Source organism: Gymnoscopelus microlampas (genome assembly GCF_963454915.1).
Source record: "Gymnoscopelus microlampas genome assembly, chromosome: 3".
NCBI lineage: Eukaryota > Metazoa > Chordata > Actinopteri > Myctophiformes > Myctophidae > Gymnoscopelus > Gymnoscopelus microlampas.
Genome location: NC_139940.1, coordinates 17,346,203 through 17,373,521, shown reverse-complemented (window position 1 = coordinate 17,373,521; position 27,319 = coordinate 17,346,203). Strand labels below are relative to the sequence as shown.

The following is a 27,319-nucleotide window of genomic DNA, read 5'->3' as shown; positions in this document are numbered from 1 at the left end:
AAATTCATGGTGTAGCCCCTTTAAGGACTTTATCTTTTGGGTCTTGAGGTGAACAGTTTGGGAACAACTGCACTAGCCTTCCAGTCTTTCCTGTCCTCTTGCTTTTCGCATCCTTCTCTACCAGAGGAAAGCACCTGAGCTGAGCCCTGCATGGCTTTGCACTTCACAGAGGATGGGGTTTCACACAGACGCGCGACATCGCCGGCTGACTTACCAGAAACGCCGGTGCCGACAACCGCTTGCAGTGTGTCTCGAGGCTCGGTTTGGCCATAATATCCTGTGTCTTCGCACGCACATAAGTGTATGCTCATGCACATGCACACGCACACACACACACACACACACACACACACACACACACACACACACACACACACACACACACACACACACACACACACACACTCACACACACGCGCACACACACACACACATAATAATACTCACACACACACACACACACACACACGCACGCACTCATGCAGTGCTTATACTATGTGCACACACGCTCAAGGACATTTAAATATCATGGCATGTTGCTAAACCCAAAAGGGGAGAGTTTCGAGCAGCGGGCACGCCACCACAATCATTTGACTACCAGATCGTGTGGTTGTGATTATTGAGCACAAAGGCTTTAACATCCTCATCTCTGGGAATATTAGTTTTTTCACAGACAGATGGCTTTGTCTAACGAATGACACGCTTCTCAAAGAGGGAGAGAGGAAAGGAGGGAGGGAGAGAGATTTCCCAATATTGATGACAAATCCTGTCATTTGCCGGTTTTGCATTTCGTAGCTGTCCTCCAGAAATCTCCATATTTAAGCTTTTTATGTTTGTTCGTTTTTTCGTAAATGAATGCCCTACTTCTTCATACAAGTGTGTCACACAAAAGTAGTGACAATAGCCAAACTACGAGCTCACAGCGCGTCGCTTGTGAGCTCATAGATAGGCTATTCTCCCTACTTTTGAAACATTTTGAAAGTGAAAGTGGTTGCTTTCATGAATCTTTATCCCATGAAAAGTATTAACAAGAGCTTGCGACTAAATAATAACGACATTGGATCACAGGTTCTTTTGTTTCAGTAAGTAACAGTAACAGTTTTGGACATACAATGTTTCGATATGAGATACGATATGAGACCTATATTTCAGTCTTTCTCTCTGTCACTGTTGAACAACACAGCACATGATCAGGCATGCGTATCCTGAACTGAAGCACCGTGGTGGCAGAAACAGCTGTTTGATACTCCCACACTGACCATGCTGTCACCCCTGCTGCACTACCCCATGCTCTCCTCATGCACATTGTTTCCACTATACTGCTGCGGTACTAACGCTGTGAGGGCTGGGAGTGTGTGGGACGATGCAACAAGCCTGCCCAGGGTTATAGGCTCTCTCTAGTGCAAGCTAACCCTTCCTCCAGGGGTTTATTTGCAGAGCAGCCCATTGTACAGAGCAGTGTTTCCCAACCTGGAGACTGGGGTCAAAGTTCACGGGGGGGGGGGGGGGCTTATCTGTTTGGAGAAAGTACAAAATTTCAAACATGTTGCACAAAATCATAACTTTCATCCACTCAACGTGATATCAGTCCAACTCCTCTTATGCTGCAAATTAGAAAACGTTTTTTTCAAAAAGGTTAAAAAATTGCAGATCTACAAGCTCACAACATGTCGCATTTGTGAGCTTGTAGATCGGCTCTTTTTGCTATCCGTTTTTGTGAGAAGTACAGCAGGGCTTAAGTGGTTTACAAACAAAAGTGTGCGTGCGTACAGATGTGTGTGTGCGTGCGTGTCAGATGTAAGAAGGGAGGGGGGGTTCCAGGGAAAAAGGTTGGGGACCAGTTATAGAGCTTGAAGCTAAGACTGCAAGGGTTTATGTACTGTATGTGTGCACGGACCACGGTCGGCTAGTCACACATTGCAGCTGCTGTGCAGAATGCAAAACACGTGTCACTTTGTTCAACTGCATTGTTCTTTGAGATACATTCATTAACCATTTGTGATAAGAATATTAATCAATTGTAATGCTATAGTCTATATTTATAATTAGCTGCTATTCAATTAATGGGTATGCAAGCTTAATTTTTCAAAAAGCCTTTTCTTTACACCTAGGTTGTGATTCTACCTTGTGCGTGCTTGCGGCGTGTGGTGTGTGTGTGTGTGTGTGTATGTGTGTGTATGTGCGACGTGTGGCGTCTCCTGCGGGCATGTGTGTTTTTGTTCAGAGCTTCAGTATCCTCGTTCCGAGAAGTCACATGACCACAGCTCCCCCCCCCTCCCTCCCCCGGTCTGGGCTGTTTCTCAACATACTGTATGTACCTGAGGTTCAGAGGGTAGTTGAGAGGGACTTTCCCTGCTTCTCTCTCTCGCTCGCTCTCTCACTCACTCACTCACTCACTCACACGCACGCATGCACGCACGCACATGCGCGCGTGCACGCACACAAGCACGCATGCACACACGCACATGCACGCACGCACACGCACACACACACACACACACACACACACACACACACACACACACACACACACACACACACACACACACACACACACACACACACACACACACACACACACACACACACACACACACAGTGTAGCTCTCTGTCTCATGGACAGGAAGAGAAAGAGAGGACAAGAACAGAATAAGGGTAGAAATTATGTACAGTAGTTGGTGTGTTTGTGCTTGCTTGCTTGCATGCCTGCATGCCTGTGTGTGTGTGTGTGTGTGTGTGTGTGTGTGTGTGTGTGTGTGTGTGCGTGTGTGTGCGTGTGTGTGCGTGTGCGTCCGTGTGTGCCTGCGTGCATGCATGCATGCATGCATGCATGCTTGCTTCGAAATGATGTAGTTGGTGTGTGTGTTGATGTGTGTCTGTGTGTCTGTGTGTGTGTGTGTGTGTGTGCTTGCGTGCGTGAGTGTGTGCCTGCGTGCATGCATGCATGCATGCATATTTCCTTGCTTAGAAATGATGTAGTTGGTGTGTGTGTTGATGTGTGTCTGCGTGCGTGCGTGCGTGTGTGCGTGTGTGCGTGCGTGCGTGCGTGTGTGTGCTCAGTAAGCTTGCATGAAGTTTCAGAGATCATCCCGCTCCCACTCTCCCTCTATCCCACCCATGAAGGCCTCATCCTACCTCAATGCACCATTTATCATTGCACACTCTCTCTTCCTCCTCTTTGTGTAGTAATCTTATGAAAGAATCCGCGATGAGCTGATCATTGCGATATAAGCTTTCCAACAAGGCTGCTGTAATTTCCAGGATATCGAATGTGGTCCCTTTGTCTTCCAATACAAGGTTCACTGATAAGGCGATGTTATGCCAGGTACACTGTGTGCCATGCACGTCTTTCTCTCCATCTCTTTGTTTCTTCATCTGTGTTTACTGTTTACGGTTTAATTCTCAGTGTTCATCTTAATCTGATAGTGTAAAAAAGGACTCAAATCGACATGCCTATTAACCAATTAAACCCTACATATTTCGTTGACCGGGGCTTGGCCCCCTCCTTTTATCACTCTACACCAAATCTCGACAAGCTCACAATGTGTCACGTTCCAAAGTGTATTTCATACATTTTAATACATTAAATATTTTTGCCGAATGTGCGTCTATTTTCACTGAATGTTCGCCTATTATGACATGCCTAGAACAGGGACCCTTGGGTTCATGTGGTTAACACTGAGGACTTTACTGTACGCTATCCTTCGTGTTTGCTTAGTTTCTATGCTTGGAATGAGCTACAGCCCAGGGCTTTTTGTCATCCCACTCTTCTCTTCTCTTCTCTTCTCTTCTCTTCTCTTCTCTTCTCTTCTCTTCTCTTCTCTTCTCTTCTCTTCTCTTCTCTTCTCTTCTCTTCTCTTCTCTTCTCTTCTCTTCTCTTCCTTCTTCTTCCTCCTCCTCCTCCTCCTCCTCCTTTGGGTGTTGATCCACTCATTTTGCAGGAATGTGCAGAGTGCCGTGAGGGCAGACGTGCTGGGGAGAACGGAGGGATTTTCCCTCTCTTATCCTGTCTTTCCCCTGGACTCCCCGCCGCCACTTCCGTCTCTCCACTCTATCCTCCCCTTCTCCTATCCCCCCTCCCTCCCGAGCCCTCTTATCTGCGCTGTGTTTTTGTTTTCAGTCACTTTGAAATGGTTTACAGGAAACCGGTTGCTAAATTCTGTGAACTTTGGGGTGTTATTGGGAAGACCTTAAAGGCCTGAGTTGCCAGCAATCCCCTGCTGTAATTAGGCTATGATTGTAGTTGATGGTTACTTACCTTAACTGTTTTTTTTTTTAAGTGCAGTGTGGGCTCCAAAAGTAATGTTGTATGACTTTGTTTTAGTGCAGCAATGACGGATGATTCCTGGGAATCCAGGCTATATGAATCCTGCATGGTCATATGACCGAGATAAGATGATAATCTTTATTATCCATTCGGATGAACTTGGATTTCTTTTGCATCACATGTTCCAACAACAATTAAAAATGAGTGTCCTATGAAGTGTCATATAAAAACATTGAGTGCCATGTTACCAAATGTATATAATAAAAATATAAATAAGTGTAAAAATAAAAGTAGGTCATAAAAACTGTAACCTAGTACAATCAGTGTTCTGTTATTGCAACACAAAGTGTGTGTGTGTGTGTGTGTGTGTGTGTGTGTGTGTGTGTGTGTGTGTGTGTGTGTGTGTGTGTGTGTGTGTGTGTGTGTGTGTGTGTGTGTGTGTGTGTGTCGGGGGGGGGGTGTGTGTGCGTGCGCGTGAGCGTGTGTGTGTGTGTCATTTGTGAGTCACAGAATTCAGGGAAACACTGAATGCCACTGGCATTGATACACCAAAGGAATTCCAGCAACCTTATCTAGCACTATTACTCCACTTTGTTCTGCTCTTTACTGGAACAGCCACAGCTGCACCAGTCGAGAGCCTCTAGCAATGTCACAAAAGTGAAACTTTGAACATCAGCATTCTGTTTGCTATTTAAGATTAATAACTCGTAGAACATCCAGGTTGAAATATTTCCTTCAATGACTAAGCAGGATTTCCACACCAAACTATTGTCCTTGGATGGCACAATCTAAACAATAGGTCTTCAGGGCCATGGCCCAATGCCAGAGTTAACACGGTTATCAATGGCACAACACACAGTACAGCGGAAGATTCAAGATTGTGCAAGGTTTCTCGATCCTTCTCCCCCTCTCCTTCGCTTGAGAGTTAAACTGGGAAAACACCTCTGTGTTTAGAGTCTATTCTGGACGATCCGTCTTTTAGAACTGGTTTATCTTCATTTTGACATCGTCATATGACTTGTGAATATACAGTACTCCATTGCCACACATTTAGTTCATACTTGATATCTTCTGCTAAGTGGTGTATCAGTTCTTACTTGCACAAGAGACAGATTTTATTTATCTTTTTTTTTATAAGCCTACGCACCTTATGTATTTTTGATATGGTTATTTTGTCTTTTTTTGAATAAATGTAATAATTTCACTCGCTCCTTTAGCCACCTGTAAATGTGACAATGAACTTGAAGTTGAAGTTGGAGGAACACAGTGGACGCTGTTGCTGACTGCGGTTCTGTGATAGATGGTGCACTGTTTCTTATTGATGAGAGACTGGGACGCTTTGGACCCGCACACAGTGTGTGTGTGTGTGTGTGTGTGTGTGTGTGTGTGTGTGTGTGTGTGTGTGTGTGTGTGTGTGTGTGTGTGTGTGTGTGTGTGTGCATGATTGCATGTATATGACATATTAGGCTTCCGGCTCACTGTAGCATGTGTCAGTGTACCTTGGCATCGGTTGATCAATAAAACTGATCTGACGTGGCTTCCTTGTTTACTTGTATAGGCGTTGGCTCATATTGCTGTCATTTCATTGCATCTCTGACCTTCAACCATGTAGAAGAAGTCACAGATGACAGGATTGTTTTGCCAGGAATAACATTACCTCTTACTGCTCCCACACAATCACCAACATCTGAGACTGTAAGTCTCTCGATCAGTGTTTCCCAACCTTTTCTGGATCAGGGCCCACTTGAAAATCCCACAGGCGTTCTCGGGCCTCCCATCTGACCACTTACTGTAAGTGTTGTTCAGATGGGTGGGCCGTGTGCATTTTCAGAGTGTTTATTTTAATTATCCATCAATCGAGTCGTGTGTCCTATTCATCTGTGTCACAGTGGTTGGTTGAAAACCGTTGAAAATGAAAACTAATTTTCTAGGCTTTAAAGACAGAATACCATGTTTTTATATTATATATTTTTTATATTAATGTTATATTGTCATTAAAATCTTGGTGTCTCACGGCCCAACAATGGCCCCAAGCCCACAGGTTGGGAATCGCTGCTCTAGATCTATCGACACTGTTTGTGTGCGATTGTGCAAAGAGTACTGTAGGCTACGTTGTGTCTTTTAGGTCCTTAGTTGACACTGGTATCTTAGTGACGTCGTGTGTTATCATGTAATACTGTAGCTGTGGTGCCACCTATAGTAAAAGCTACACAATGCAATCCTGTTACATTTACTCTGAGAGTGTACAAATGGAACCAAATGGAGTTAATTTAACACAGAGGACCTTACTGTGCAAAACGATAGATGGAAAATGTGTTTATATATTCAGTGACAGACAATTCAATTCAACTAATCCAATGAAATCATTCATATCTCTCTTTCTCTGTAGCGACCCCTTTTCTCTACCCCACTCTTTCGACATCAACCTCTTTTATATCCTTATCTTTCAACTCCTCTCTCTCTTTCAATATCAACCCCATACCCCCTTAACCAGTTCAAACCGGGAACGCATCTGTGTAACCACTTTAACCATTATTTTGTACTTCGGCTATTCAAAGATAGCAGATCTACAAGCACAGAGTGCCGCGCTGTGAGCTTGTAGATCTGCTATTTTTGAAAAATCGTGAATATTTGTGCAAATCTTTGAATACATATGTTTTTTAAAGCGAACATTTTTAACTCAAATCTTTGCTTCTGGGGGGTCCCTGGAACAACATATTTTGAAATGGGGGTCCGCGGCCAAATACATATCATTTTGGGGGTCCTTGACATGAAAGAGTTTGAGAACCACTGATTATAGCAACATACGTTTTTTTTAAAAACGTATTCAGAAGACATTTGTAGAATCCCCAGCAGCAAAGACTTGAGTTAGAAATGTTCGTTTAAAAAAATACATATTCAAAGATTTGCACAAATGTTCATGATTTAAAAACAAATAACAGATCTATGAGCTTGCATATCAGCTATTTTTGAACAGCCAAAGTTTCCATGTCTTAATGGGTTAACTCTCTCTCTCTCTCTTTCTCTCTTTCTCTCTGTCAGACTCCTCTCCATTTGTCAGTGATAACCCAGCAGCCAGGCATGGTGGAGGCCCTGCTAAGAGCCGGTGCCGACCCAGGCGCCCTGGACCGGAACGGACAGACGGCACTTCACCTCTGCTGCGAGTACAGCCAGCGGGACTGCCTCTCTGCCATCCTCTCTCCCTCCTGTGCTGCTTCCTCCTCCTGTCTGGAGATTAGAAACTACGAAGGTAGGTTGTAGTCCCCAGGGTGCCCGGATAATTTATTGACAGTTGGGAACCAAGTGGACTCTTAGTCTGTACAAACGTTGTACAAATGGAACCCTTACTGGTCCATTTCGTTCCATTTGTCATTTGTATACTCTCAGAGTTAAATCATCAGGATTTTGCAGTTTAGATCGGGGTCACAGAGATGAAACTTGCATCAAATGAGGGTCTGTGGCCTAATGCATATCAAACATGGGGGCCCTTGAAATTTGAGACCACTTTAGGAGCACATTTATTTCAGGTGTTTTTCCTTGGCGTTTCCCCCGAAGGGACTTATTTTACAATGAACGATCTGTTTGGGTCAAGGACACTTTGATAAGATACATAGCTCACATGGATTGGAATTTGAATTGTCATTAGAATTCTTTTGATTTTGCACAAAAACAACAAGTAAGAAAATACATGAAATGATTTTGATTATAATATTATAAGATTTTAAAACATATGTGAAAAACAATTACTGGAGGTACTTTTTTATGCTTCTGGCAGCGTAAGAAGCAGCATAAGAAGTTTGGCACTGATTGGTCCAGCAGTTTGCAAGATTTGCTCCGGTCAGACACACATACAGACACACACACACAGACACTCTCATAGACGGCTAGCCTCTTGCAGAGCCATGCTGTAAAAATAATGAACAGTTCGATGTGTGCATGCGTGCGTGTAAAAAAGTGCTGATGCACATGTGGTGGAGTGAGTTACGTTTTGTTTTATTTTATTTTTTTAGGCAGGAATTTCTTTTTAGAATGGCTTTTTTTTTTTATTAAGTTATGTCCTTAGATCAGATAACCAGATTAAGCCCGGTAATAAATATACTGTAACTATGATTTTCCAAAACATGCTCGCAAAAAGTTTAGCTGCATGGAAATTTCCTTGGATTTATTTGCCAATCAACTAATAATGTGGTGCGGTTGTATCATTCATTTAATGACTGACTCCCTCACTCATGATACAGCTAAATGTTGTATGTTATGGGACCTATCGGACAGCCCCTTAGTCTACTTAGTATCGGGAATGACAATGTTATGTAACATCCTGATGTTGTAGATAACCATCACAAATGAGCAGGTTCTATTAGAAACTTTTTAAAATTGACTAACATTGTGAAAGAAAGTACTCTGCGCATACACACACACACACACACACACACACACACACACACACACACACACACACACACACACACACACACACACACACACACACACACACACACACACACACACACACACAAATCACCCCCTTGAGGTGGAGAGAGAGAGAGAGAGGGAGAGGTTGTGCATACACAGTAAATCCTTAGTGTCAATTAACCACACACACTTTGGGACACCAGGTTGAAAGTGGTTAAATGTGTGATACTTTGGTTACATTTGATGCACTATGCAAAGGAAATTTTCGCACGTCCACTTCGTTCAGATGCAGGTGCGTTGGATAGTGACAACTGAAGCAATCATGAAAAAGTGTTTCATGAACAAAAAGTCCCACACATCAGCTGAGTACCAGTCAAAGGGCACGTGTAATGTGCATAATCATCAATGTGTGTCAGTGGTGGAAAAAGTACTCAAATTCTTTACTTAAGTAAAAGTACCAATACTGCAATATAAAAATACTCTGTTACAAGTAAAAGTTCAGAAGTAAAAATTACAAAAGTACAAAAGTATTGGCATCAAAATGTACCTGAAGTACCAAAAGTAAAAGTACTAAATATTTGAAAATAGCAGATCTACAAGCTCACAACGCGTCGCGATGCGACGCGTTGTGAGCTTGTAGATCGGCTATTTTCAAATAGTCTATGCATAAAATAGGGCTGAAGTGGTTAATGTATGTTTCATTATATCATAATTTATATCTGAAAAGTAACTAGTAACTCAATCTTTCAAATAATTGTAGTGTAAAGTACAATATTTGCCTCTGAGATGTAGTGGAGTAGAAGTAAAAGTATTGGAAATTGGAAATACTCAAGTAAAGTACAAATGCCCCAAAATTGTACTTAAGTACAGTACTTAAGTAAATGTACTTAGCTACTTTCCACCACTGTGTGTGTGTGTGTGTGTGTGTGTGTGTGTGTGTGTGTGTGTGTGTGTGTGTGTGTGTGTGTGTGTGTGTGTGTGTGTGTGTGTGTGTGTGTGTGTGTGTGTGTGTGTAGTGCGTGTGTGCGTGCGTGCGTGTGTGCACATGGTAGTGCATTTTCACATTGGGTGACCCTACAGCTCAGGCTGCGTTGTCCTTCCCCGCCCGCAGGTTTGAGTCCTCTGCATCTGGCGGTGCGAGGGGGCCATAAGGACCTGGCCAGAATGCTGCTGGATTCCAGAGCTGACATCAATGCTATGGTCAGTCCACATCCTGCATTTACACAAGTGGTTAGGCTTCCACAGGGTCACATATTTACTGGACTCGTTGTCCATTCTGACTTTTTGTGTATGCTGACAATGTTTTTCTTTTTTTCCTCTCTCTAATTAGGACATCAAAAGTGGCCAGAGTCCTCTCATGCACGCGGTAGAGAGCGGTAATATCAACATGGTCCACTTCCTCATTGAGGTAATGAGCATGTGTGTGTGTGTGTGTGTGTGTGTGTGTGTGTGTGTTAGTTTCTGTGAGTCACCATAATATTTAACCACTATTTAAAATAGCCTGACATTTTTGAACATTTCTTACATACAAATAAAAATAGAAATAGCTAAATAGTGACATTCCCAAAATATGGATGCCAGTGGTTAATGGCGTGTTCAGCTCATTCTTTGAATACATTTTTTTTTAATTTTTTGGTTGTTTTTGTGGTGAGCTCCGCCCCGTTCCCCATAGTTTCTCTTTCTCTTCTATCACACAGATAAGAGTTCTAGAGAAATGTGACCAGATGATTCACAATTTGCTTTATTGCCAGACCTCAGCGGTTTTGTCATAAAGTAAAGCCATTAAGGCTGATGTGTTTTCTTCGCAGTTTTCTTTTTTGTTCAATGCCATCGCTCCATTCCTTTCCCTTTCCTTTCCACTGTTGTCCTCCACTTTACATCATCTCTCTCATACAATGAGAGCTTCACCCATTCTTTGTCTAAGCAATTTCTTGCTTTGTATGTGTATGCACCGTGGATAATGGTCTGTCAATCAGACAGATATTGTAGTAAGAAGGAATTCTGATTATTTGTTTTCACCACCTTGTTGTATAAGATGGGTGGGGGATTGCCATGCAGAGTAAAAAACAATATTAGTTCACAACGCGTCACATTGCTGGTAGATATGGTATTTTCAGCGCGGCACACCAACGCCAACAAAAAACTCATAAGCCATTGTTAGGCATTGGCATAAGACTGACATGACATGATATGACACAGTCATAACCATGATATGACACCTGTCAAAAACATCAAGGAATCATAATGACTTTTGCCATTACGTTTACTTCGGTCTATTATGTCACTTTCAATTCAAAGTTGACATTGTTTGGGGTGACTTTGTTGACAATGACAAGGACAACTTGACATTATACAACGTGTCATAAACATGATATAGCATGCCCACTTACTGAGGAATTTGTTTGGCACAGTAAAATGTTACCATAATGTTTACCAGTGGACCAGAAGACTGCAATGGAAATAAGTGTTAGGACTTTATTGTGTTATCCTCGAACTGCTGTAACCCTGTGGTTTTATTGCTTTTCAAGTAAATCAAATCAAGTCAAAAAGTGATAGAATAAGACCTTCTCACATGGTTTGAAAAGAAAAAGAGAGCTGACCTAGTACTTATCAAACTCAAATACATTATTTGGCATTTGGAACAGTTACCAATGGCCTGGCCTGCCTAGTGATTGATTTGACCGGCAACCTATTGTGACTAACATGCTATGGAAGAAATATGGAAAAATAGACTCCTTGAACTCATAGACTGGCTGCTATCAATAGTTGACTTGTATTGTAATGTGTTGGATCAGCGCTTGCCTGTGGCAAAACAGTCAGCAATCCGCTGGCCTTGCTATGTCATTCATCTATGGTGTACATACACAGTCTGTGGATAGACAGACACAGTGTCATTTAAACCTTATCCTTTCATTCTCATTTAATTATTTAACAACAAAAATATGTATAAATGTGCAGACCACAATCCTAGACCCTGCTCATTTTATAACTGGGTTTCCGCCAAAAGAAGCAAAAAGGCAAATGAAAATGAAAATAGAGATGTTGAGATAAGGATTATTTTTTTTAAAGTGCTGAAGTCACAGAAAATGAAAAAGGAGGGGGGAAGGCTCAAAGATTAAAGCTACAATCCGGGACTTATTTTTATTCTGATTATTATTATTGTTGTCCATTTTTGTGCATGAGCAGGTGACCATTAAACACTTAAGCCCTACTTTATACTTAGGATATCCAAAAAGCTTGTAGATCTGCACAATTGGATCAATGCAAGTTTCTATAATACAAAATTCCAAGCTTTCAGTCAGACAACCTTCATCAGGGCAAAGCACCAGATCTGCCTTTTCAGAAATGTTTTCGGCAATAATGTCATGCCCAATATAGTAAGGGTTAATGTGGTTAAAAGGAGAACATTGGTGTCACTTTTCTTTCATTCATTGGTCATTCTCTCATTGCTTTTTAAGCTTCCAAAATAATTTAGATTTGCAGTCATGTTGAGAGTTACAAAAGCATTATATACGCAGCATACATTTTGGCATCTTTGAGGCCCTTGGCATGTTCCTTTGTTTTCTACATCATCTGGGCATGTTCTTCTACCCCAGCAGAATGGATGTGATGTCAACGGCCAGTCATACAGCGGGAACACGGCCCTCCATGCTGCCTGTGGACGGGGTCAGGTGGACACGGTGAGACTGCTGCTGAAGAGCGGAGCAGATAGCAGCCTCAAGAACTACCACAATGACACCCCTGTCATGGTGGCCAAGAACAAGATGGTGAGGAAGAGAAAGTAACTGGTGATGGAGAGAGGCAGAGGATGTTAGGGGGTGGAGGGAGATGGGGAAAACAGTCCCAGGTTCGAGTAGAGTTCACTTGTCATCTATAGCATTTCTTATCAGTTTTCTTTGATTGCCAGATGGGAGGAAGTTAATTTATCAGGACAAACTATAAGTGTCAGAAAAGATATAAACACTCTGGTTCTCCATGTAGTTGAAAACAAACAGAAATAATTATTTGCAAATCCTAATTGTACCAATAAGGCTTGGTTAGAACAGTAGCAATAGACACAAATGACATCCTCCTGTCCACTATTGACTGTTACTCTAGCAAAGGCAAAGAAGGTATATTAGGCCATCTAGTGGGCAGATATAGATGTTACACAGTTAGCCTTTAAAACAAAAATAAGATACACGTGTGATCAGCACAAATCACGGCTCTGCACCCCCTTTCATGAATCACGCTAGAAAATTGACTAATGCGATATACATGAAATGTGCGACCGGGTTATACACAGCATTTACGGCCAGGTTAGTGAATGAGGCCCATTGTGTTCACAAATCAATGGTTTCCTTTTTTTGTTTGTTTGTTTTTTTATTTAACTCAAACAAAACTGCTCACAACCCAATAGCTGACCCACTTAGGTCATGAGTGTGATCCATTCTGATGATCCGTAAATCTGTTCCAGATAACAGATGTGCTTAGAGGGAAGGGCCCCAAGCAGACAAGAAGTCAAGACCAGCATTGTTTGTCAAGCTCATCACATGGGAGCAATTTGACAGCAAGTGGTAAGCACAAGAAACACACATGCAAACATATGTGACGCGTGCGCGCACACACGCACACACACACACACACACACACACCCACACACACACACACACACACACACACACACACACACACACACACACACACAAAGCAACAGTTTTTCATTAACTATCCCTGTCCTTAAGTTGACATCATGTCATAACCATCATCAAATACCAACACATACACATGTTTGTAAAGTGACAATATTGAGCGTTGCCCTTTCTCCCTGTCCTAGGATCCCCGTCTCCCAACCACAGTCTTGGACGCTCTCCGTCATCCACCCCACACAGTGCCTCCCTGTCTCCAAGGGGGATCCACCTACATTCGCAATGACATTTTAGCCACTTAACGGCTACTTTTTAAGAGCAAGGTACAGCCTCCTCATCCCACTGAGAGCAGCCAGTCCCCAGTGGACATCCTCCTGGACAGGCTGAGCCAATGAGAAGAGGCTACTGCATCATGAAACTGAGGAAATTACAAAGGCCCCAATGCCACACTGCCTCTGCCTGCCACTACTGCCTGATTGTAACACTGGAGATTTGCAACACTGGCGCGCAACTAAGTATAAATCAGGCTTATGCTGAATGCTGTGACGCTTGGTATTTCTATTCTCCTATTTCACAGAGAGTCCACTTCCCAGGCACACTCGTGCATTTAACCAGCTGCTGTCCTGCCCACTGCCCAAGTGACAGATGGCAACTCATGGCCAAGGGCAGGTTTGGAACTGACTAGACAGGCACAGCATGGTGACAGATCCAGATGGATCCATGAGTGTGATCAGTAAACTGGAACTGTTGCAAATGGATTGTAAGGAACTCATGGGCAATTTGGACCACTGTCTTTGTATCAGTCAGTCCAGTTGAAATGATGGTGAAACATACAGTACATATTATAGAAACAAATATCAGCTATTTGCACAGTCAAAATTCTTCTGTGTCAACTCAAGCTGTACTGAGAATGTAGTATGCAGAGGTGTTTGTGTGTGAGCGAGTTGTCTTGTTTTGTATGAGAAATGGTTTACTCCAATTATTTTGATAAAAAAGTATTAAATATTTTTATACAAAAGTACACACTTGTAGTCACAGTAGTTGGGGGGGGGGGGGCGGGGGTTGACATTTGAAAGCGTGGCAACGATTGGACAGATGGCAGTGTTCATTTAACCACTTAAACCCCAGCATCTGTATTGTGTGAGGAAAGCTGTCGCTGAAAATAGCAAAATCGACAAGCTCACATCGAAAACGGAAATGTACTATTTCTATACAGAAAACTATTGTACTATACAGAAAACGGAAAATATACTAGTATTGAGCCCTGAGGGACTCTGGTTAACCATATGGGGTTTAAGGGGTTAAAAGCGTGGCTGTGATTGGCCAGACGGCGGCGTGCACAGCGGGCCAGCCAGCCCAAAAAGGAGCGCGCGGCCATGTTGAATCGTCAATTTTCTGAAAGAGACAAAAGACAAGAAGAGTGAACGACTCGATGGGATTTCAACAAACCCGAGTGTTTGGAAAATAAAAAAAATCGATCCAAACGACTTCGACAACATTATAAACTAACGTCAAATGCGACGAAGAACATCGTGTGAACGGAATTATAAGGTAACCCAACCGCTCATGTTTCCCGTGTGACTAAACCTAAAAGTCGATCAGTTCTTTAATGCCCGATTTACGCTCCGCCGTACGACGGCGTCGTGCGCCGAAAAGAGCCAATCTACAAGCCCACAGCGCGTCGCGTCCGCTGCGCTCTGTGAGCTTGTGGATCTGCGATTCTTGGGTGCGCGATACCTGTCTAGTACCTAGGGCGAAGTATAATCCAGGCTATTGAGGCTAAAGGCTATTTTATACTTAGTCGCCTAGTCGTTTTTCTTTCGACATAAAAAGCATATTTTCGACCGTGTTCGGTTGAAAACGTGTCGTTTCTGTCGAGTTAAAGGGTCGTAAAGTATAAAATAAACCTTAGCTTGTCGGCTAACGTTACACACCGATAGCCACGTTTCTATGCTAGAAGTTGTCCAACTACTAGCCTGCTAGGCTAGCACTTCTCGGCTAGTTGAGCTAAAGCTAGGCTAGCTAACGCCAGAGAGGACGGCACACTGACTCGTCTCAAACATTTAAACGTTACATGTATTTTTATTTCACTAGTTCAGTAACGCTGTGGTTTTAATGAAGACATGTAATACAGGGCACTCGGTGCTCATAGAGATGGCGTGCGGTTTGTTTGTTTTTAGCTTGGCCAGATAAACTTTTTTTTTTGCTATTGCTAGCCTTCACAAGGCGGCGTGTTTCACAACAAAGAGCGAAAACAAGGCAAAGTTTGAAACAGGTGGTTGTTGTTGATTTCAGCCCCGGGCTAGTACTGTAGATGGTTCTCTGAACTGAACGTGACGGTGTTTTAATGGCAGTTTAGTTTGTACACACATCCATATGGAAAGCAACCAACGCAGCTCCGCTCTGATGTACTTTGTTTTTAATTACTCCATCGCTGATAGGTGTTGTCATAATAACGATAATGATAATACATACAATTGTATAGCGCTTTTCTGAGTACTCAAAAGTTACTTTGCAAAATGGCAACAAAATAAAACGCTTTATTAGGACAAATTACTTATTAGGTTTAAAGCTATAGAAGTAAAGGTACAAAAAAGGTGGGGGGGGTTAGCTCTGCTCTGATTCCTTTTTAATTACTCGATCGCATATAGTTGATGGGGAGGGATACATGATAGTCGGGCACAATGGGGACATCTGGGCACCTCGATGAGAAATTGTCTATTTTGTCCAAAATGTTAAAAGTAAATGTAAAGTATAGCCTACATGATGTGAACATGCACGGGACATAATTATCAGACTTAATTTTATCCATCAACTTCCTTGTTTATGCCCCAAAATGACTGGATATACAGGTTGAGTAGCAATTTTAGAAATATTAGTATGTATTCTGTATGTATTTTTTTACATTTTGGGAAAAAAATAGCCAATTTAACAAGAGGTGCCCACCTATCCTGTTACTTGATGGGTGTTTGCATAGAGTTACTGCTAACCTACATAACTGAGAATGACTGTCTAATGCAGTATTGGCAACCTTCTTAATTTGAAGAACCCCCAATTTCATATGCATTAAGCCAATGCCACTGTACTGGCCCCCATTAGGAAATGATTTCGATCCCTGGTGCTGCATTCTACATGTAAACTCCTCAGTGTTCATTTTAACTGAGAGGGTCATTTTTTTCCCCTAACTAGCAATCATTTAGCTGGGGAGTGGGACCCCCTGGAACCCTCAAGGATCCCTGGGGGTCCCCAGCCCGCAATGTTGAGAACCAATGGCATTATTGGCATACACTCATTACAGTGGTAACCACTGCAGTTCTGTGCTCCCTTTGGGTTTTGTCATTGTGTAACTCCTACATAAACTGAAACTCGCTTGATTTAATATCGCTTATGTTTTTGCCTGGCAGGTAATCTGGATTTGAGAGCAGTTTCAGACTGCCATCTGTAACGTTACGTCTACCACAGAAGACGGGGGACTGAGACAAGATAAAAGAATTGAGATTAAAAGTGGACCATCTATCTAACAGACTGTTGGAAGTGATTTTTGCTTTGAGCTATTACTGAGCATCAGCACACACGTTGAAAGACTCTTGAAGTGATCAAGGAAAAGTCCATGTAATTTGGCATAGAGGACCATAATATCATTACTTGCCAACCTGAATGAGAAAAGTCAAAACAGCACTTGGAATGCCAAGATACACACAGTAGCAAGGAAGTCAAGTACAGTTTAAGTCTACTCCAAGACTGAACAAAATCAAAGAGAAATAGTTTGTTTTGGACAAATACAGTATATGATCTATTTATTCATATGAATGCTTATTTCTCCCTTTTTTGGAGAGTTGTCTTGTAAATAGATGGTATTACGTACGTCAGACTCTTCTTTTCAAGTGGTCTGAACGTAGACTTGTGTACGCAAATACGCTCTTTGAATCAGAAAAACTGGAAACAAAGATTTTTTTTTTTAGGTTTTCAGATTTTAGAAATATTTTTACATAAGAGGGCATAAGGAACCAATACAAAAAAACGATTCAAAAGAAAAAAAGCTTGACACACTGTGAGAGGCGGTTTAAAAAAAGAAAAGTGAAAAATAAGTTTTGGAAACTGTGAAATAAGCTCTTGAAGACATGGCTACAGCAAGAACGGCAAACCGCACACCCATGATGCAACTGAACAAGCCAGCAAACGGGCAACTCAAAGGACAGCCCAAGCCGCCTGGGCCACAGTCGGGACTCCAGCCAACTACTCAGCAACCTGGTACCCCCCAGAAAGGAAGCGGCATTCCCCAGACCAGTGGGGGCATCAAGTAAAATACAAATTCACCAATCTCCCTATTAGCCCATTTCAAGCATTGGTTAGGTATTGTTTTGTGTTGCCTTTTTCCTTACATTGCAAACCCATCACTCTTACAGGTTTGGTGATGACTGGAAGAAGTGCCTGCAGTTACCTCCAAAAGACACTAGAATGAGAACCTCGGTAAACAAATGAATTGCTTTTTTTGGTGCAATATGTTTACACTCTGTTGTGTGACGAAGTACATCAGGTCTTAATGTGGGTTCCTTTGTCCTCTGCGTCTCCCAGGATGTGACATCAACCAAAGGGAACGAGTTTGAGGATTACTGTCTGAAGCGGGAATTGCTCATGGGGATCTTTGAAATGGGATGGGAAAAGCCCTCGCCTATCCAGGTACATATTGAAAATGGTTCCAGAATTGCAAAACAGCAAATGTATTCTTATGGTCATAGCCTTTGGCAACAATTAGCATCAGTAACATTACTTTACCTTATGCAACTAGCTTTTCACTGAGATTGTAAAAAGGCTTGTAACCATATGAATCGATGGATTATGCAGTGGCCAAACAGTAGGATAAAATACTGACATTTAAAGGTGTAGATTTCTCAAGTCAAATTTACTTTGTTCTGATATGTCTGTATGCTCCTGTAGGAAGAGAGCATCCCCATTGCCCTGTCAGGCAGAGACATTCTGGCCAGAGCCAAGAACGGCACAGGGAAAAGTGGCGCCTACCTCATCCCTCTCCTGGAGAGGATAGACCTGAAGAAGGACCATATCCAAGGTGAGCACAGAGCCAGCTGCTGACTTACAAGTGACTTTGTAATGAATAATAACAGCAAGAAGCAGCACTATATTAAAGTGGAAATGTTGCAATGTCTTTGAATTAAGTATTCAAAGACGATGCTGAACATTGTAGAGTTAAAAGCACAGTGTTTAGTGTTTTTTTTTTTTTATCATACTTGGTGTTCAATTTGAAGTATTGTAATACTGATACGTCGGACAGCTTTTACCACATAATATAGATTTGGACTGGGAAAATGAGTTGTTAGTGCTTGGTTAAAATCAATAAAATAAACTTTTGCACCTGAACAGTTTGGGGAGTCCCACGCGTTGCTTGTAGCTTGTGAATTTCCAGTTTATGCAACATAGACCTTTGTGTATTGGCACCAATGCAACTGAGTCATAGTAGTTGCACATTTTCCTCCTGACTATCATGAGTGGGTGGTGGATTGCGATTTATTCACAATACGATCCATGTACACCAGGGCTCTTTAATTGCCAGATTTTCAAACCAAGAAATGTAGTTGGGTCACATTTTCAGCAGCTTGTAAAGCATCTGGAAGGAGACTTTTGTTTCCCTATCATTTACACCCCCCACGTGCATTCCTCACTCGTGCATGAGAAGGTTTACACCGGAAGTTGTTTACAGAGTTAAATTGTGAAAATTGCTGATCTACAAGCTCACAACGCCTCCATTTGTCAGGAGTAGTGAGCTTGTAGATCGGCTATTTTCACAATATTTACCTGTGGAACCGAGTCTTAACTAAATGTAATGCCTCAACTCCTACAATTCCAAGTACTTGTCAGGGTGGGGGGTCCCCAGTTCAAATATGATTTTGGGGGTCACGCCCTGAAAAGGTTGAGAACCACTGGTATAGACACTTGACAAAAGTTTTAAAGCGATATTTTAGAAGTACCGAGCATGCGAGCACAGGAGACGGCTTGGACTTCACATTAGGGTTTTTATACAAGAACATGAAACCTTAAATACCCTACTGTGTATATAGTCTGTAGACATAATTGTTAACCAGGTCATTTGTGCCAGACAAATGACCTGGTTAACATTATCCTAATTACATATACTTAATCTGTGCAGCCTTACAACTCCCCACCAATCCCTGAAAGTTGGCATCCTTGCGTTGGTATTGCTATAATAATAATAAACTTTATTTATATAGCACCTTTCATGACATAAATGCAGCGCAAAGTGCTTTACAGAACAAAACAAAAAATAAACAAAAACAATGTATAAAATACACAATAAAACAGTGGCAAAAAAACACTGGCATAAAATGAATGGCTAAAACAATACATAACAGGCAGTGAGGCAGTGAGCAAAACTATGACTATTACAGGGTTGGCCGTGACATTTATTAATGACTTGTTCTGATGTAAAATTAAATTTCCACTGAGTGGACTACTGAAGGGTATTTTAAGTGTTAATGTTATTGTAATATAAATTATTAAAAATACTGCCCCCTCACACACTAGAAGGCCAATAATCATTCACCCAGAACCAAGGACTTGTCTTTTCATCAAATCTAACATTGTTAAAAAGTTTGAAGTTACAATGGATTTCTATAGGAAGGGGGTGTGTCTGATAACCTATCAAATATCTAAATACTGAATCAAGCAACTTAAAAACTGTCTTGGGTGCTCGCCAAAACCTGAGTAGTAAATGTCCCTTAATAATTACATATTACACTTTTAAAATTTTAAATGGCAATGTCCAGAGAAAAAACTTAAATGAAAGTGTTATTTTATCTGGTCTATCATTTGCTATTGTCCTTATAAAAATATGCTGTTTTGGATGTCTGGCTTTAGTGACATGGATTGACACATATTCACAGTGAAGACGTTAGAATGAATCAGGGAAATGACATTTTCTATTAACATTTTATGATTGAGTAAATATCTTTAGAATACTGGCCAACTGTATAGCTTAACACTGTGGTGTTAGCGCACCCAAAACACGTTATGGGACCCAATGACTTTACATTTTGTCAGAGCATCCAAGTTGCATGAAAAGGTGTTCTCAAGCCCAGTGGTGTGCAGTCATTGAAAGTGCTGGTGAAATGGGGTCATTTTATTTTTAAGACTTTAGGTTGTGAATATATTTCTGTGCTCTGTTCTTTCCCTGTCTGCTCCTAAATATCCATTTGTTCTGTTCTCTGTGCCTCCCTCCAGCCATTGTGATGGTGCCTACCAGAGAGCTGGCTCTCCAGGTGAGCCAGATCAGCATTCAGGTCAGTAAACACCTGGGAGGAGTCAAGGTCATGGCCACCACCGGAGGTACCAACCTGAGGGATGACATCATGCGTCTTGATGAGACGGGTATGTACTATCCCCACGTATCAGATCGGGTATTACACAACAATTATAAAATGGACCCGGGAATGACCCTGCCATTAGTTGGTTAGCGCGGGTGCCTTTGTTGATATTACTGTGCTTTTCTGCTTTGTCAGTGCATGTGGTGATTGCCACACCAGGGAGGATCTTGGACTTGATCAAGAAAGGTGTGGCCAAAGTGGATCGAATCCAAATGATGGTGATGGATGAGGTGAAGACTGGCCCTGCATTCTTTTAAATGAATTTACTTTTAAAACTGTTAAAAGGAGACCTTGCTGATTTTCAAGCTAAATTCTATTTTACTGATGCAAGGAGCTCAAGTTTCCCTTTTACTGATGCGAGGAGCTCAAGTTTCCCTTTTACTGATGCGAGGAGCTCAAATTTCCCTTTTACTGAAACTCATTGAATAAATGTACTAAAAGTTCAGTTTCCAGCTCTGTAGTAAACGGAAAATAAAACTTTCAGGTTGGGATACCAATTTTATTCAGTCAGGAGAGGGAACTCATGATGATTGATAAACAAGTGAAGTGAGCAGACAAAATTGGGAACTCGAATACACTAAAACCTAAGCTGATAAATTAAGTTTGTGGGTTCTTTCTGCTGATTGAAGTTGGCACCCAACCTGAAAATGTATCTTGGAGTTGCTGGAGATACAGGCAGGCCTTTCACTGAACAAACACTATATCAATGAGTACAGGAATGTAAAGCGTTAACAAACAAAAATTATGAATTTTCAAAAGATGATAATTAAAGGAGTAACTAATTTCAACATGCAGATTTCTTGTTGTAGCCTAACCTTTTTTGTCTCAATTTTATTCTTACCTTTCCCAGGCAGACAAGCTGCTCTCTCAGGACTTTGTTGTCCTAATTGAGGACATAATCAGCTTCTTGCACAGGGACCGTCAGATCTTGCTGTATTCTGCCACCTTCCCCATCAGTGTGCAGAAGTTCATGGTGAGACTATACAGAAACTGACCGGCTAAATCCCTGGCTGAGGCATGCCATTAGGTTTTTCTTTGACACTTAGATTGTCCATGCTGGAATTAATTTCACTGAGCTCCATGCTGTGACATAGCTGCCCCTGTAAAAGACAACTGAGGCTTTTTTATTCTATACTAGCCATTTCCACCCACTGTGCATCCGGGCTATGGGACTCACTACAACCACAACTACAGATCCCTGCCTGTGAGGACCGTTCACAAAAACGCTAAACAGCTTAAATTTGGCAAAAGTGAAAAATTGGCTTCGTCACCGTCTTCATATGCCAATGGTCAACCAACTAAGGAGAGTGCAGATAAGACAATAACTGACAGGACAGAGGCACAGAATGAAGGACAGAGTTTCTTACATTTATAGTAGTTGTATAATCTTTATGAAACTCAAGAGCGGGTTAATTACTAACTGCCATCATAATATGGAAAATATCGCCCAAGCCTGATATTACTGCTGTGGAGAGACTTTGCATCAATGTATTTATTTCACGGACATAACTAGGGCTGTAACTACTGATTATTTTCTCAGATTGTTCTATTGATTACTTTTTTGAATGATTTACATCTTTTTGATTTTGTTTGTCCTGTTCAGAACAAGCACTTGAAGAAACCCTATGAGATCAACCTGATGGAGGAGCTGACCCTGAAGGGCATCACCCAGTACTACGCCTACGTGACTGAGAGGCAGAAGGTCCACTGCCTCAACACGCTTTTCTCAAGGGTGAGTGTGGTAGAACTGCTTCCGACGTGTACAGACTCGTATAAAGTACATTAAGGCATCGGGACATAAACCCTTCATGTCTCTGTATCCCCAGTTGGTCTCACACACCTTGTTGGTTTCCTTTTATACATTTAGCTTCAGATCAACCAGTCGATCATCTTCTGCAACTCTACCCAGAGGGTGGAGCTGTTGGCCAAGAAGATCACCCAGCTGGGTTACTCGTGCTTTTACATCCATGCGAAGATGATGCAGGAGTACAGGAACCGCGTGTTCCATGACTTCAGAAATGGACTGTGCAGAAACCTGGTCTGTACAGGTAGGTCAAGGACTTGGGCAGGAGATTTAATTTACCATAAGGTTGTATTAATGCTGTCACATTTTTTGTACCTTTTTGTGCCAAGTTAACAGGCTTTCGGTCTATTTCTCTGTATTTTTATTATTGCACTTGGGTGTGGGTATTGTGTAAGTGTATATGGCTATACCTATGTCCTGTGTTTATCCTAAGCTTATTGCAACAAATTTCATCCATCATAAATTGAACATGTGCTTGCTTTTTCTCAGATCTCTTTACCAGAGGCATTGACATCCAGGCAGTGAATGTGGTCATCAATTTTGACTTCCCCAAAAGTGCGGAGACCTACCTGCATCGCATTGGCAGATCAGGTAAGATGGGGCCCGCATAGGCTACATGTTTGTTTTCATTTACAAAAGCCAGGTTTGTGTGGCAGTTGCATAGATACACTCTTATAACATTTCCTCTCTACTCTAGGGCGGTACGGTCACCTTGGTCTAGCCATCAACCTGATCACCTCAGAGGACCGTTTCAACCTGAAGGGGATTGAGGACCAGCTGGTGACTGACATCAAGCCCATCCCTGGGAGCATCGACAAGAGCCTGTACGTGGCAGAGTTCCACTCTGTGGACCCAGATGATGAAGGCGATGCAGTAGGCAACCACAAGGAACTTGGAGCAGCTTGAATCAATGGTGAGTTCCTTCAAACAACGAGAATGCTAAGTTGGAGGGGGAAATATTCAAGGTTGTAGAGAACAAAAAGCTTACATGAGTAATGACATAGTTTTGCCTGAAAGGGTTCCACAACCAATAACTATAGTATGTACGGCCTTATTGAAACATCCCTTAGCATAGGCCTAAGTCAAATAGTGCAAATGCAAAACATTCTGTAACAAATTATGATAAATAACTTGTAACATCTTGCAAAGTGATAATCAATTTCCTTTTCTCATAATGGACTGGTCGGGATGGATTTGCAGTGATGTTACTTGGTATATGTCTTGCTTGTCTGATATATAAAAATACGAAAGTACACCGTAAACTCACTATCGATTTGTGCAGGGGATGCGCCTTCGGTTACCATGATAGATTGTGAACAACAAATAGGTGTTGTAATCATAGAAATAAAGACGAGTTCTCTACACCAGAATAATCAGTGAAACATTTTAAAATTCCATTAAAGATAAAAAAAATATTGCTTTCATTATTGATGCATGGACCTGGGTGAGCCCCTCCCTCGCTATGGACTCCTGCCCATCCTGTCACCTGATTTATTTTCTGACATTCAACCCCAATAAAAATCATGGCTAGAATGTGGCATATTGCACAATTTTGGGGAAAAGGGATTCCAGCGTAGCATGCAGACTAGATGACTCATGCCTTTGGTGCTCATAACCTAGAAAATCGCCAGCAGCCATGAATATACCCTTTTCACAGGGGCATTTTGACAGTAAACATGGCTGAAGGTAATGGCATAATTGTGGGCGTTTCATTTTACTGTTAACATGTGCAAGCATGAACGGCTTCTGTACAGTCAACTAAATGCTGGCACACAGAAATCCATGAATAAAACCCCTCACAATTAACCTTATTGCCTTCAGCTGTTTCTGTCAAAATGGTATCATTGTTTACCAGTAGTTATCTTAACTAAAATTTTGTTTGTTTTTCAGAATGGTTGGCGTCTGGCATTCATCGCACCAAATCTCTGCTGCACATTCAGACAGACAAGATTCCAAATGAAGATGTCTTTGTCCTCCATCAAATGGTCTTTTCACATTTTTTTTATCTACTTTTAATGTCCAGTTTTAGTTTACAGCAGTGGATCAGTTGTGTCCTGGCCTAGTTTACAGCCCTTGCTGGTCAACCTGCATGTCTCCTATCGAAACTGCCAATCTTTAATCACGCTGGCCGCGGCCACATTGCCAGTGTCATCACTGTAACTTGTGACCTGGGCTGAACTTTTGAAGTCTATCCTTAACCATAGCCTAAAATAAACCTCAGTGTGGTTTGTAAGAGAAACGATGTCAAAAATTAAGGTGGACTTGATTGGTTTCTTTCAGCCAAGGTCGCATGACTGCGGCGTAGATGACACATTTCCTACTGGTCATGTTTATCTCTATGTACCTTTTTGAGCAGATAGTTGGAAAGAAAACCAAAGTGGGAAGAAAAAACTGGAGAATTCCAGAAACTATGAGAATAAAAAAGTTGAAAAACCAAAATGGCCACTTCTGCTCTGGAGGCTGCCTGAGGAACTCCACAGTCTGCAGTACAAAGGGGGCCAAAACGATGCAACTGACAAAGAGGTTTTTGTGCCGCATGAATGTGTCATTAAAAGTGACTGTCGCTACAGTTCATTTTGTCAAAGCACAGGCCCAGTAATTAGTGCTAGTTTACTTTTTAATATACAGTATACTTTTAGAACTGTACTACCTGGCAGCTTCTTCAGGGGTCTTGAAGTTAACATGAACCTGACGTGTTGAGTTGATTTTTATGTCAAGATCACAAGATAATGTATTATGCTGAAACCAGTCAAACCAGTTGTTTGATCATTCTGTTTGTCTTGTTTCCATTTTTACATTCTGAAGTGCCTTACTCCACTTTGCTGTCTTGTGGTGTGTGTTTCTGTCCTGGCCTCAGTCCAGTCTTTATGTTCACGAAGAACTGCTCCAGTTTTGTACTTGGCACTTGGTGGCATTCAGGAGAGGACTTCTTGGTTGTGAATGAGGGTAGTTGCATAGAGTGGACATTACCTCACAAAGATTAATTGATTTCTTTTTTGATTCATTGCAGCACTTTGTAGTCACAATTTGGAGTATGACAGGATTTGCTGTTTTTCTTATCTTTTTATTACCAATTTCTTGGGACAAAACCAGCAGGAAAACAAATTGAGGTCATACAGCCTTGGACACTTTGGTCATAGCACATAAAAGTAAGACATTTTCTACATTGAAGTATCCCTGTCACAGAGTTTACCTCATGCAACAAATACAGTGGATTACTTGAAATTCAGCCTGACACCTCAACTCTTTGGTTGGTTTCAGCATAATTTGTCCAGCACCAGCAGAAAAGGGACCATTGTATTTTTGCTCTTCATTACTCATGTGGAGTCCTCCTGTGTCATTCTTGTCTGGCTCTGAAGTACCCTGGTCAGGTCAATGCTTAGTTCCCTGGTGAACTAAAGCATTGGAAAGGCAATGCTTAATAATGCATAACTTTGAGTTATGAGATACTTGTGTTAAAGACACTACCAAGAACCATATACCAGTGGTATTTCAGAGCAATGGCAAGAACACGGTGGTATGTATGTCCTTGTTTGTAACCTTTGTCCAAGCCTTTTGTAAAATGTGAGATGATTATTGCCCCCAGCTCTGAAATTGTGGATTGCCTCTTTTTTTTTTTTCTCATGCCAGCAGAGGTTTTGTAAGGGGGAGATGCCAATTTTTGTTTGTTTTTCTGTGAAAGTGTATCAATGCCAGCGCCTCCAAAGATTTGAAATTAAAGTCCAAGAGAATCTCTCTGCTTGTTTTTGTATTTGAATATTTCAGACTGTCCTGTTGAAAATCAAGTTAGGGTAGTGATATTCTTTTGGTAAGTGTTAAATGGCTCTAAATTATAATAGTACTCATAAACGGTGCTTGTTCAGTGGAAGGAGTCTCTCCAGCTCTTTAACAAATGCATTTTCAGGTCAGGATACCAATTATATCCCATCAGGAGCACGCAGGATACAGATTTAATGAGTGAAATTTGAAGTGATGACACATTGGAACCGGGACACTAAATTAAGCTGATAAATGGGTACTCTTAATACTCTACTCCTCGTTGTCTGAAATTTTGCAACCTACCTTAAAAATTATGTTCTGCTTAATAAAGAGCCTAGGAGATGTGGAGACCCCTGTCACTGACAAACGCAAAGAATGATTACTGTCAGAATATAATGCTTTAACCTTAACAAAAAACTTTTATAACTATCACTTAAAATTATGATGTTTATCACATAACCCAGCCTTATTTGCCCTGGTTGAAGGGACTGAGTGATCGGGGACTGATCAGCCGTTCTGTGCACAAGCACCATCCGCGCAAGGTTAAGTGCCACCATACGATTCCATCACCGTGAGCGACGGTAATATTTGTTAAATTATGTCAGGGTTGTAACATGGATAAAGTGGCAGAACAGGCCAGCCCTAACCCTCGCACCTGACCTGAGACCACAAGTTTAATCTAGTGCAAAGGAACCATACGGTAAAGAAAATGGCACGGTGAAACAGCAAATGCTGTCCACAATCATCACGTACCAATAAGGGGAGAGGGCCCAAGGTTATGATCTGATAAACAAATGATCACCCTGATTCATCATCTAATTCGTGATTGTAAAGATTATGTTTAATGTGTTATTGCATTGACGTCATTGCATAACCATGAAATTACATCTGTGTTTCATGAAAATGTATCCAAAAACACCCTTGGAATGTTAATGAGGATTTGAATGAACTGGAAGGAGCTCAGCTGATCAAAAGGATGTCCTCAACCTTGAATAAATGCCATGTATCGATTCGATTGCCTGTGACGGCACTGGCCTTATCCTTGGAATGT

At 41.6% G+C, this 27,319-nt stretch overlaps 2 protein-coding genes across 4 annotated transcripts in view; both read left to right on the top strand.

Moving 5' to 3' along the window:
* Positions 1 to 14,329, top strand: part of bcl3 (BCL3 transcription coactivator) — a 30,959-nt gene extending 16,630 nt beyond the window's left edge. For 2 of the 3 annotated variants that reach the window (XM_084051968.1, XM_084051966.1), the window contains exons 5-10: positions 7,310 to 7,517; positions 9,792 to 9,880; positions 10,011 to 10,088; positions 12,277 to 12,447; positions 13,137 to 13,236; positions 13,497 to 14,329. In XM_084051968.1, the coding sequence (XP_083908094.1) occupies positions 7,310 to 7,517; positions 9,792 to 9,880; positions 10,011 to 10,088; positions 12,277 to 12,447; positions 13,137 to 13,236; positions 13,497 to 13,594 (744 nt within the window). In that variant the 3' untranslated portion in view covers positions 13,595 to 14,329. The remainder of the gene's footprint in view (positions 1 to 7,309; positions 7,518 to 9,791; positions 9,881 to 10,010; positions 10,089 to 12,276; positions 12,448 to 13,136; positions 13,237 to 13,496) is intronic. The other variant, XM_084051967.1, reaches the window with a different exon arrangement.
* Positions 14,330 to 14,687: 358 nt separating this feature from the next.
* On the top strand, positions 14,688 to 26,244 carry LOC311041615 (putative ATP-dependent RNA helicase ddx6). The gene is made up of 13 exons (XM_084052076.1): positions 14,688 to 14,859; positions 16,713 to 17,608; positions 17,715 to 17,778; positions 17,884 to 17,988; positions 18,247 to 18,376; positions 20,563 to 20,709; positions 20,841 to 20,935; positions 21,556 to 21,678; positions 22,309 to 22,437; positions 22,573 to 22,753; positions 22,999 to 23,100; positions 23,207 to 23,422; positions 24,400 to 26,244. Exons 2-12 carry the CDS (start codon positions 17,430 to 17,432, stop codon positions 23,413 to 23,415), a joined length of 1,464 nt encoding a protein of 487 aa, XP_083908202.1. The 5' UTR covers positions 14,688 to 14,859; positions 16,713 to 17,429; the 3' UTR covers positions 23,416 to 23,422; positions 24,400 to 26,244.
* The last annotated feature ends 1,075 nt before the right edge of the window (positions 26,245 to 27,319 follow it).

Excerpts from the sequence above, each read along its gene's own strand:
- LOC311041615 (XM_084052076.1), top strand. The coding sequence starts at position 17,430 with ATGGCTACAGCAAGAACGGCAAACCGCACACCCATGATGCAACTGAAC. Across the intron at positions 17,989-18,246 it reads AAAAGCCCTCGCCTATCCAG|GAAGAGAGCATCCCCATTGC; the intron begins GTACATATTGAA and ends ATGCTCCTGTAG. Across the intron at positions 21,679-22,308 it reads TCAGTGTGCAGAAGTTCATG|AACAAGCACTTGAAGAAACC; the intron begins GTGAGACTATAC and ends TGTCCTGTTCAG.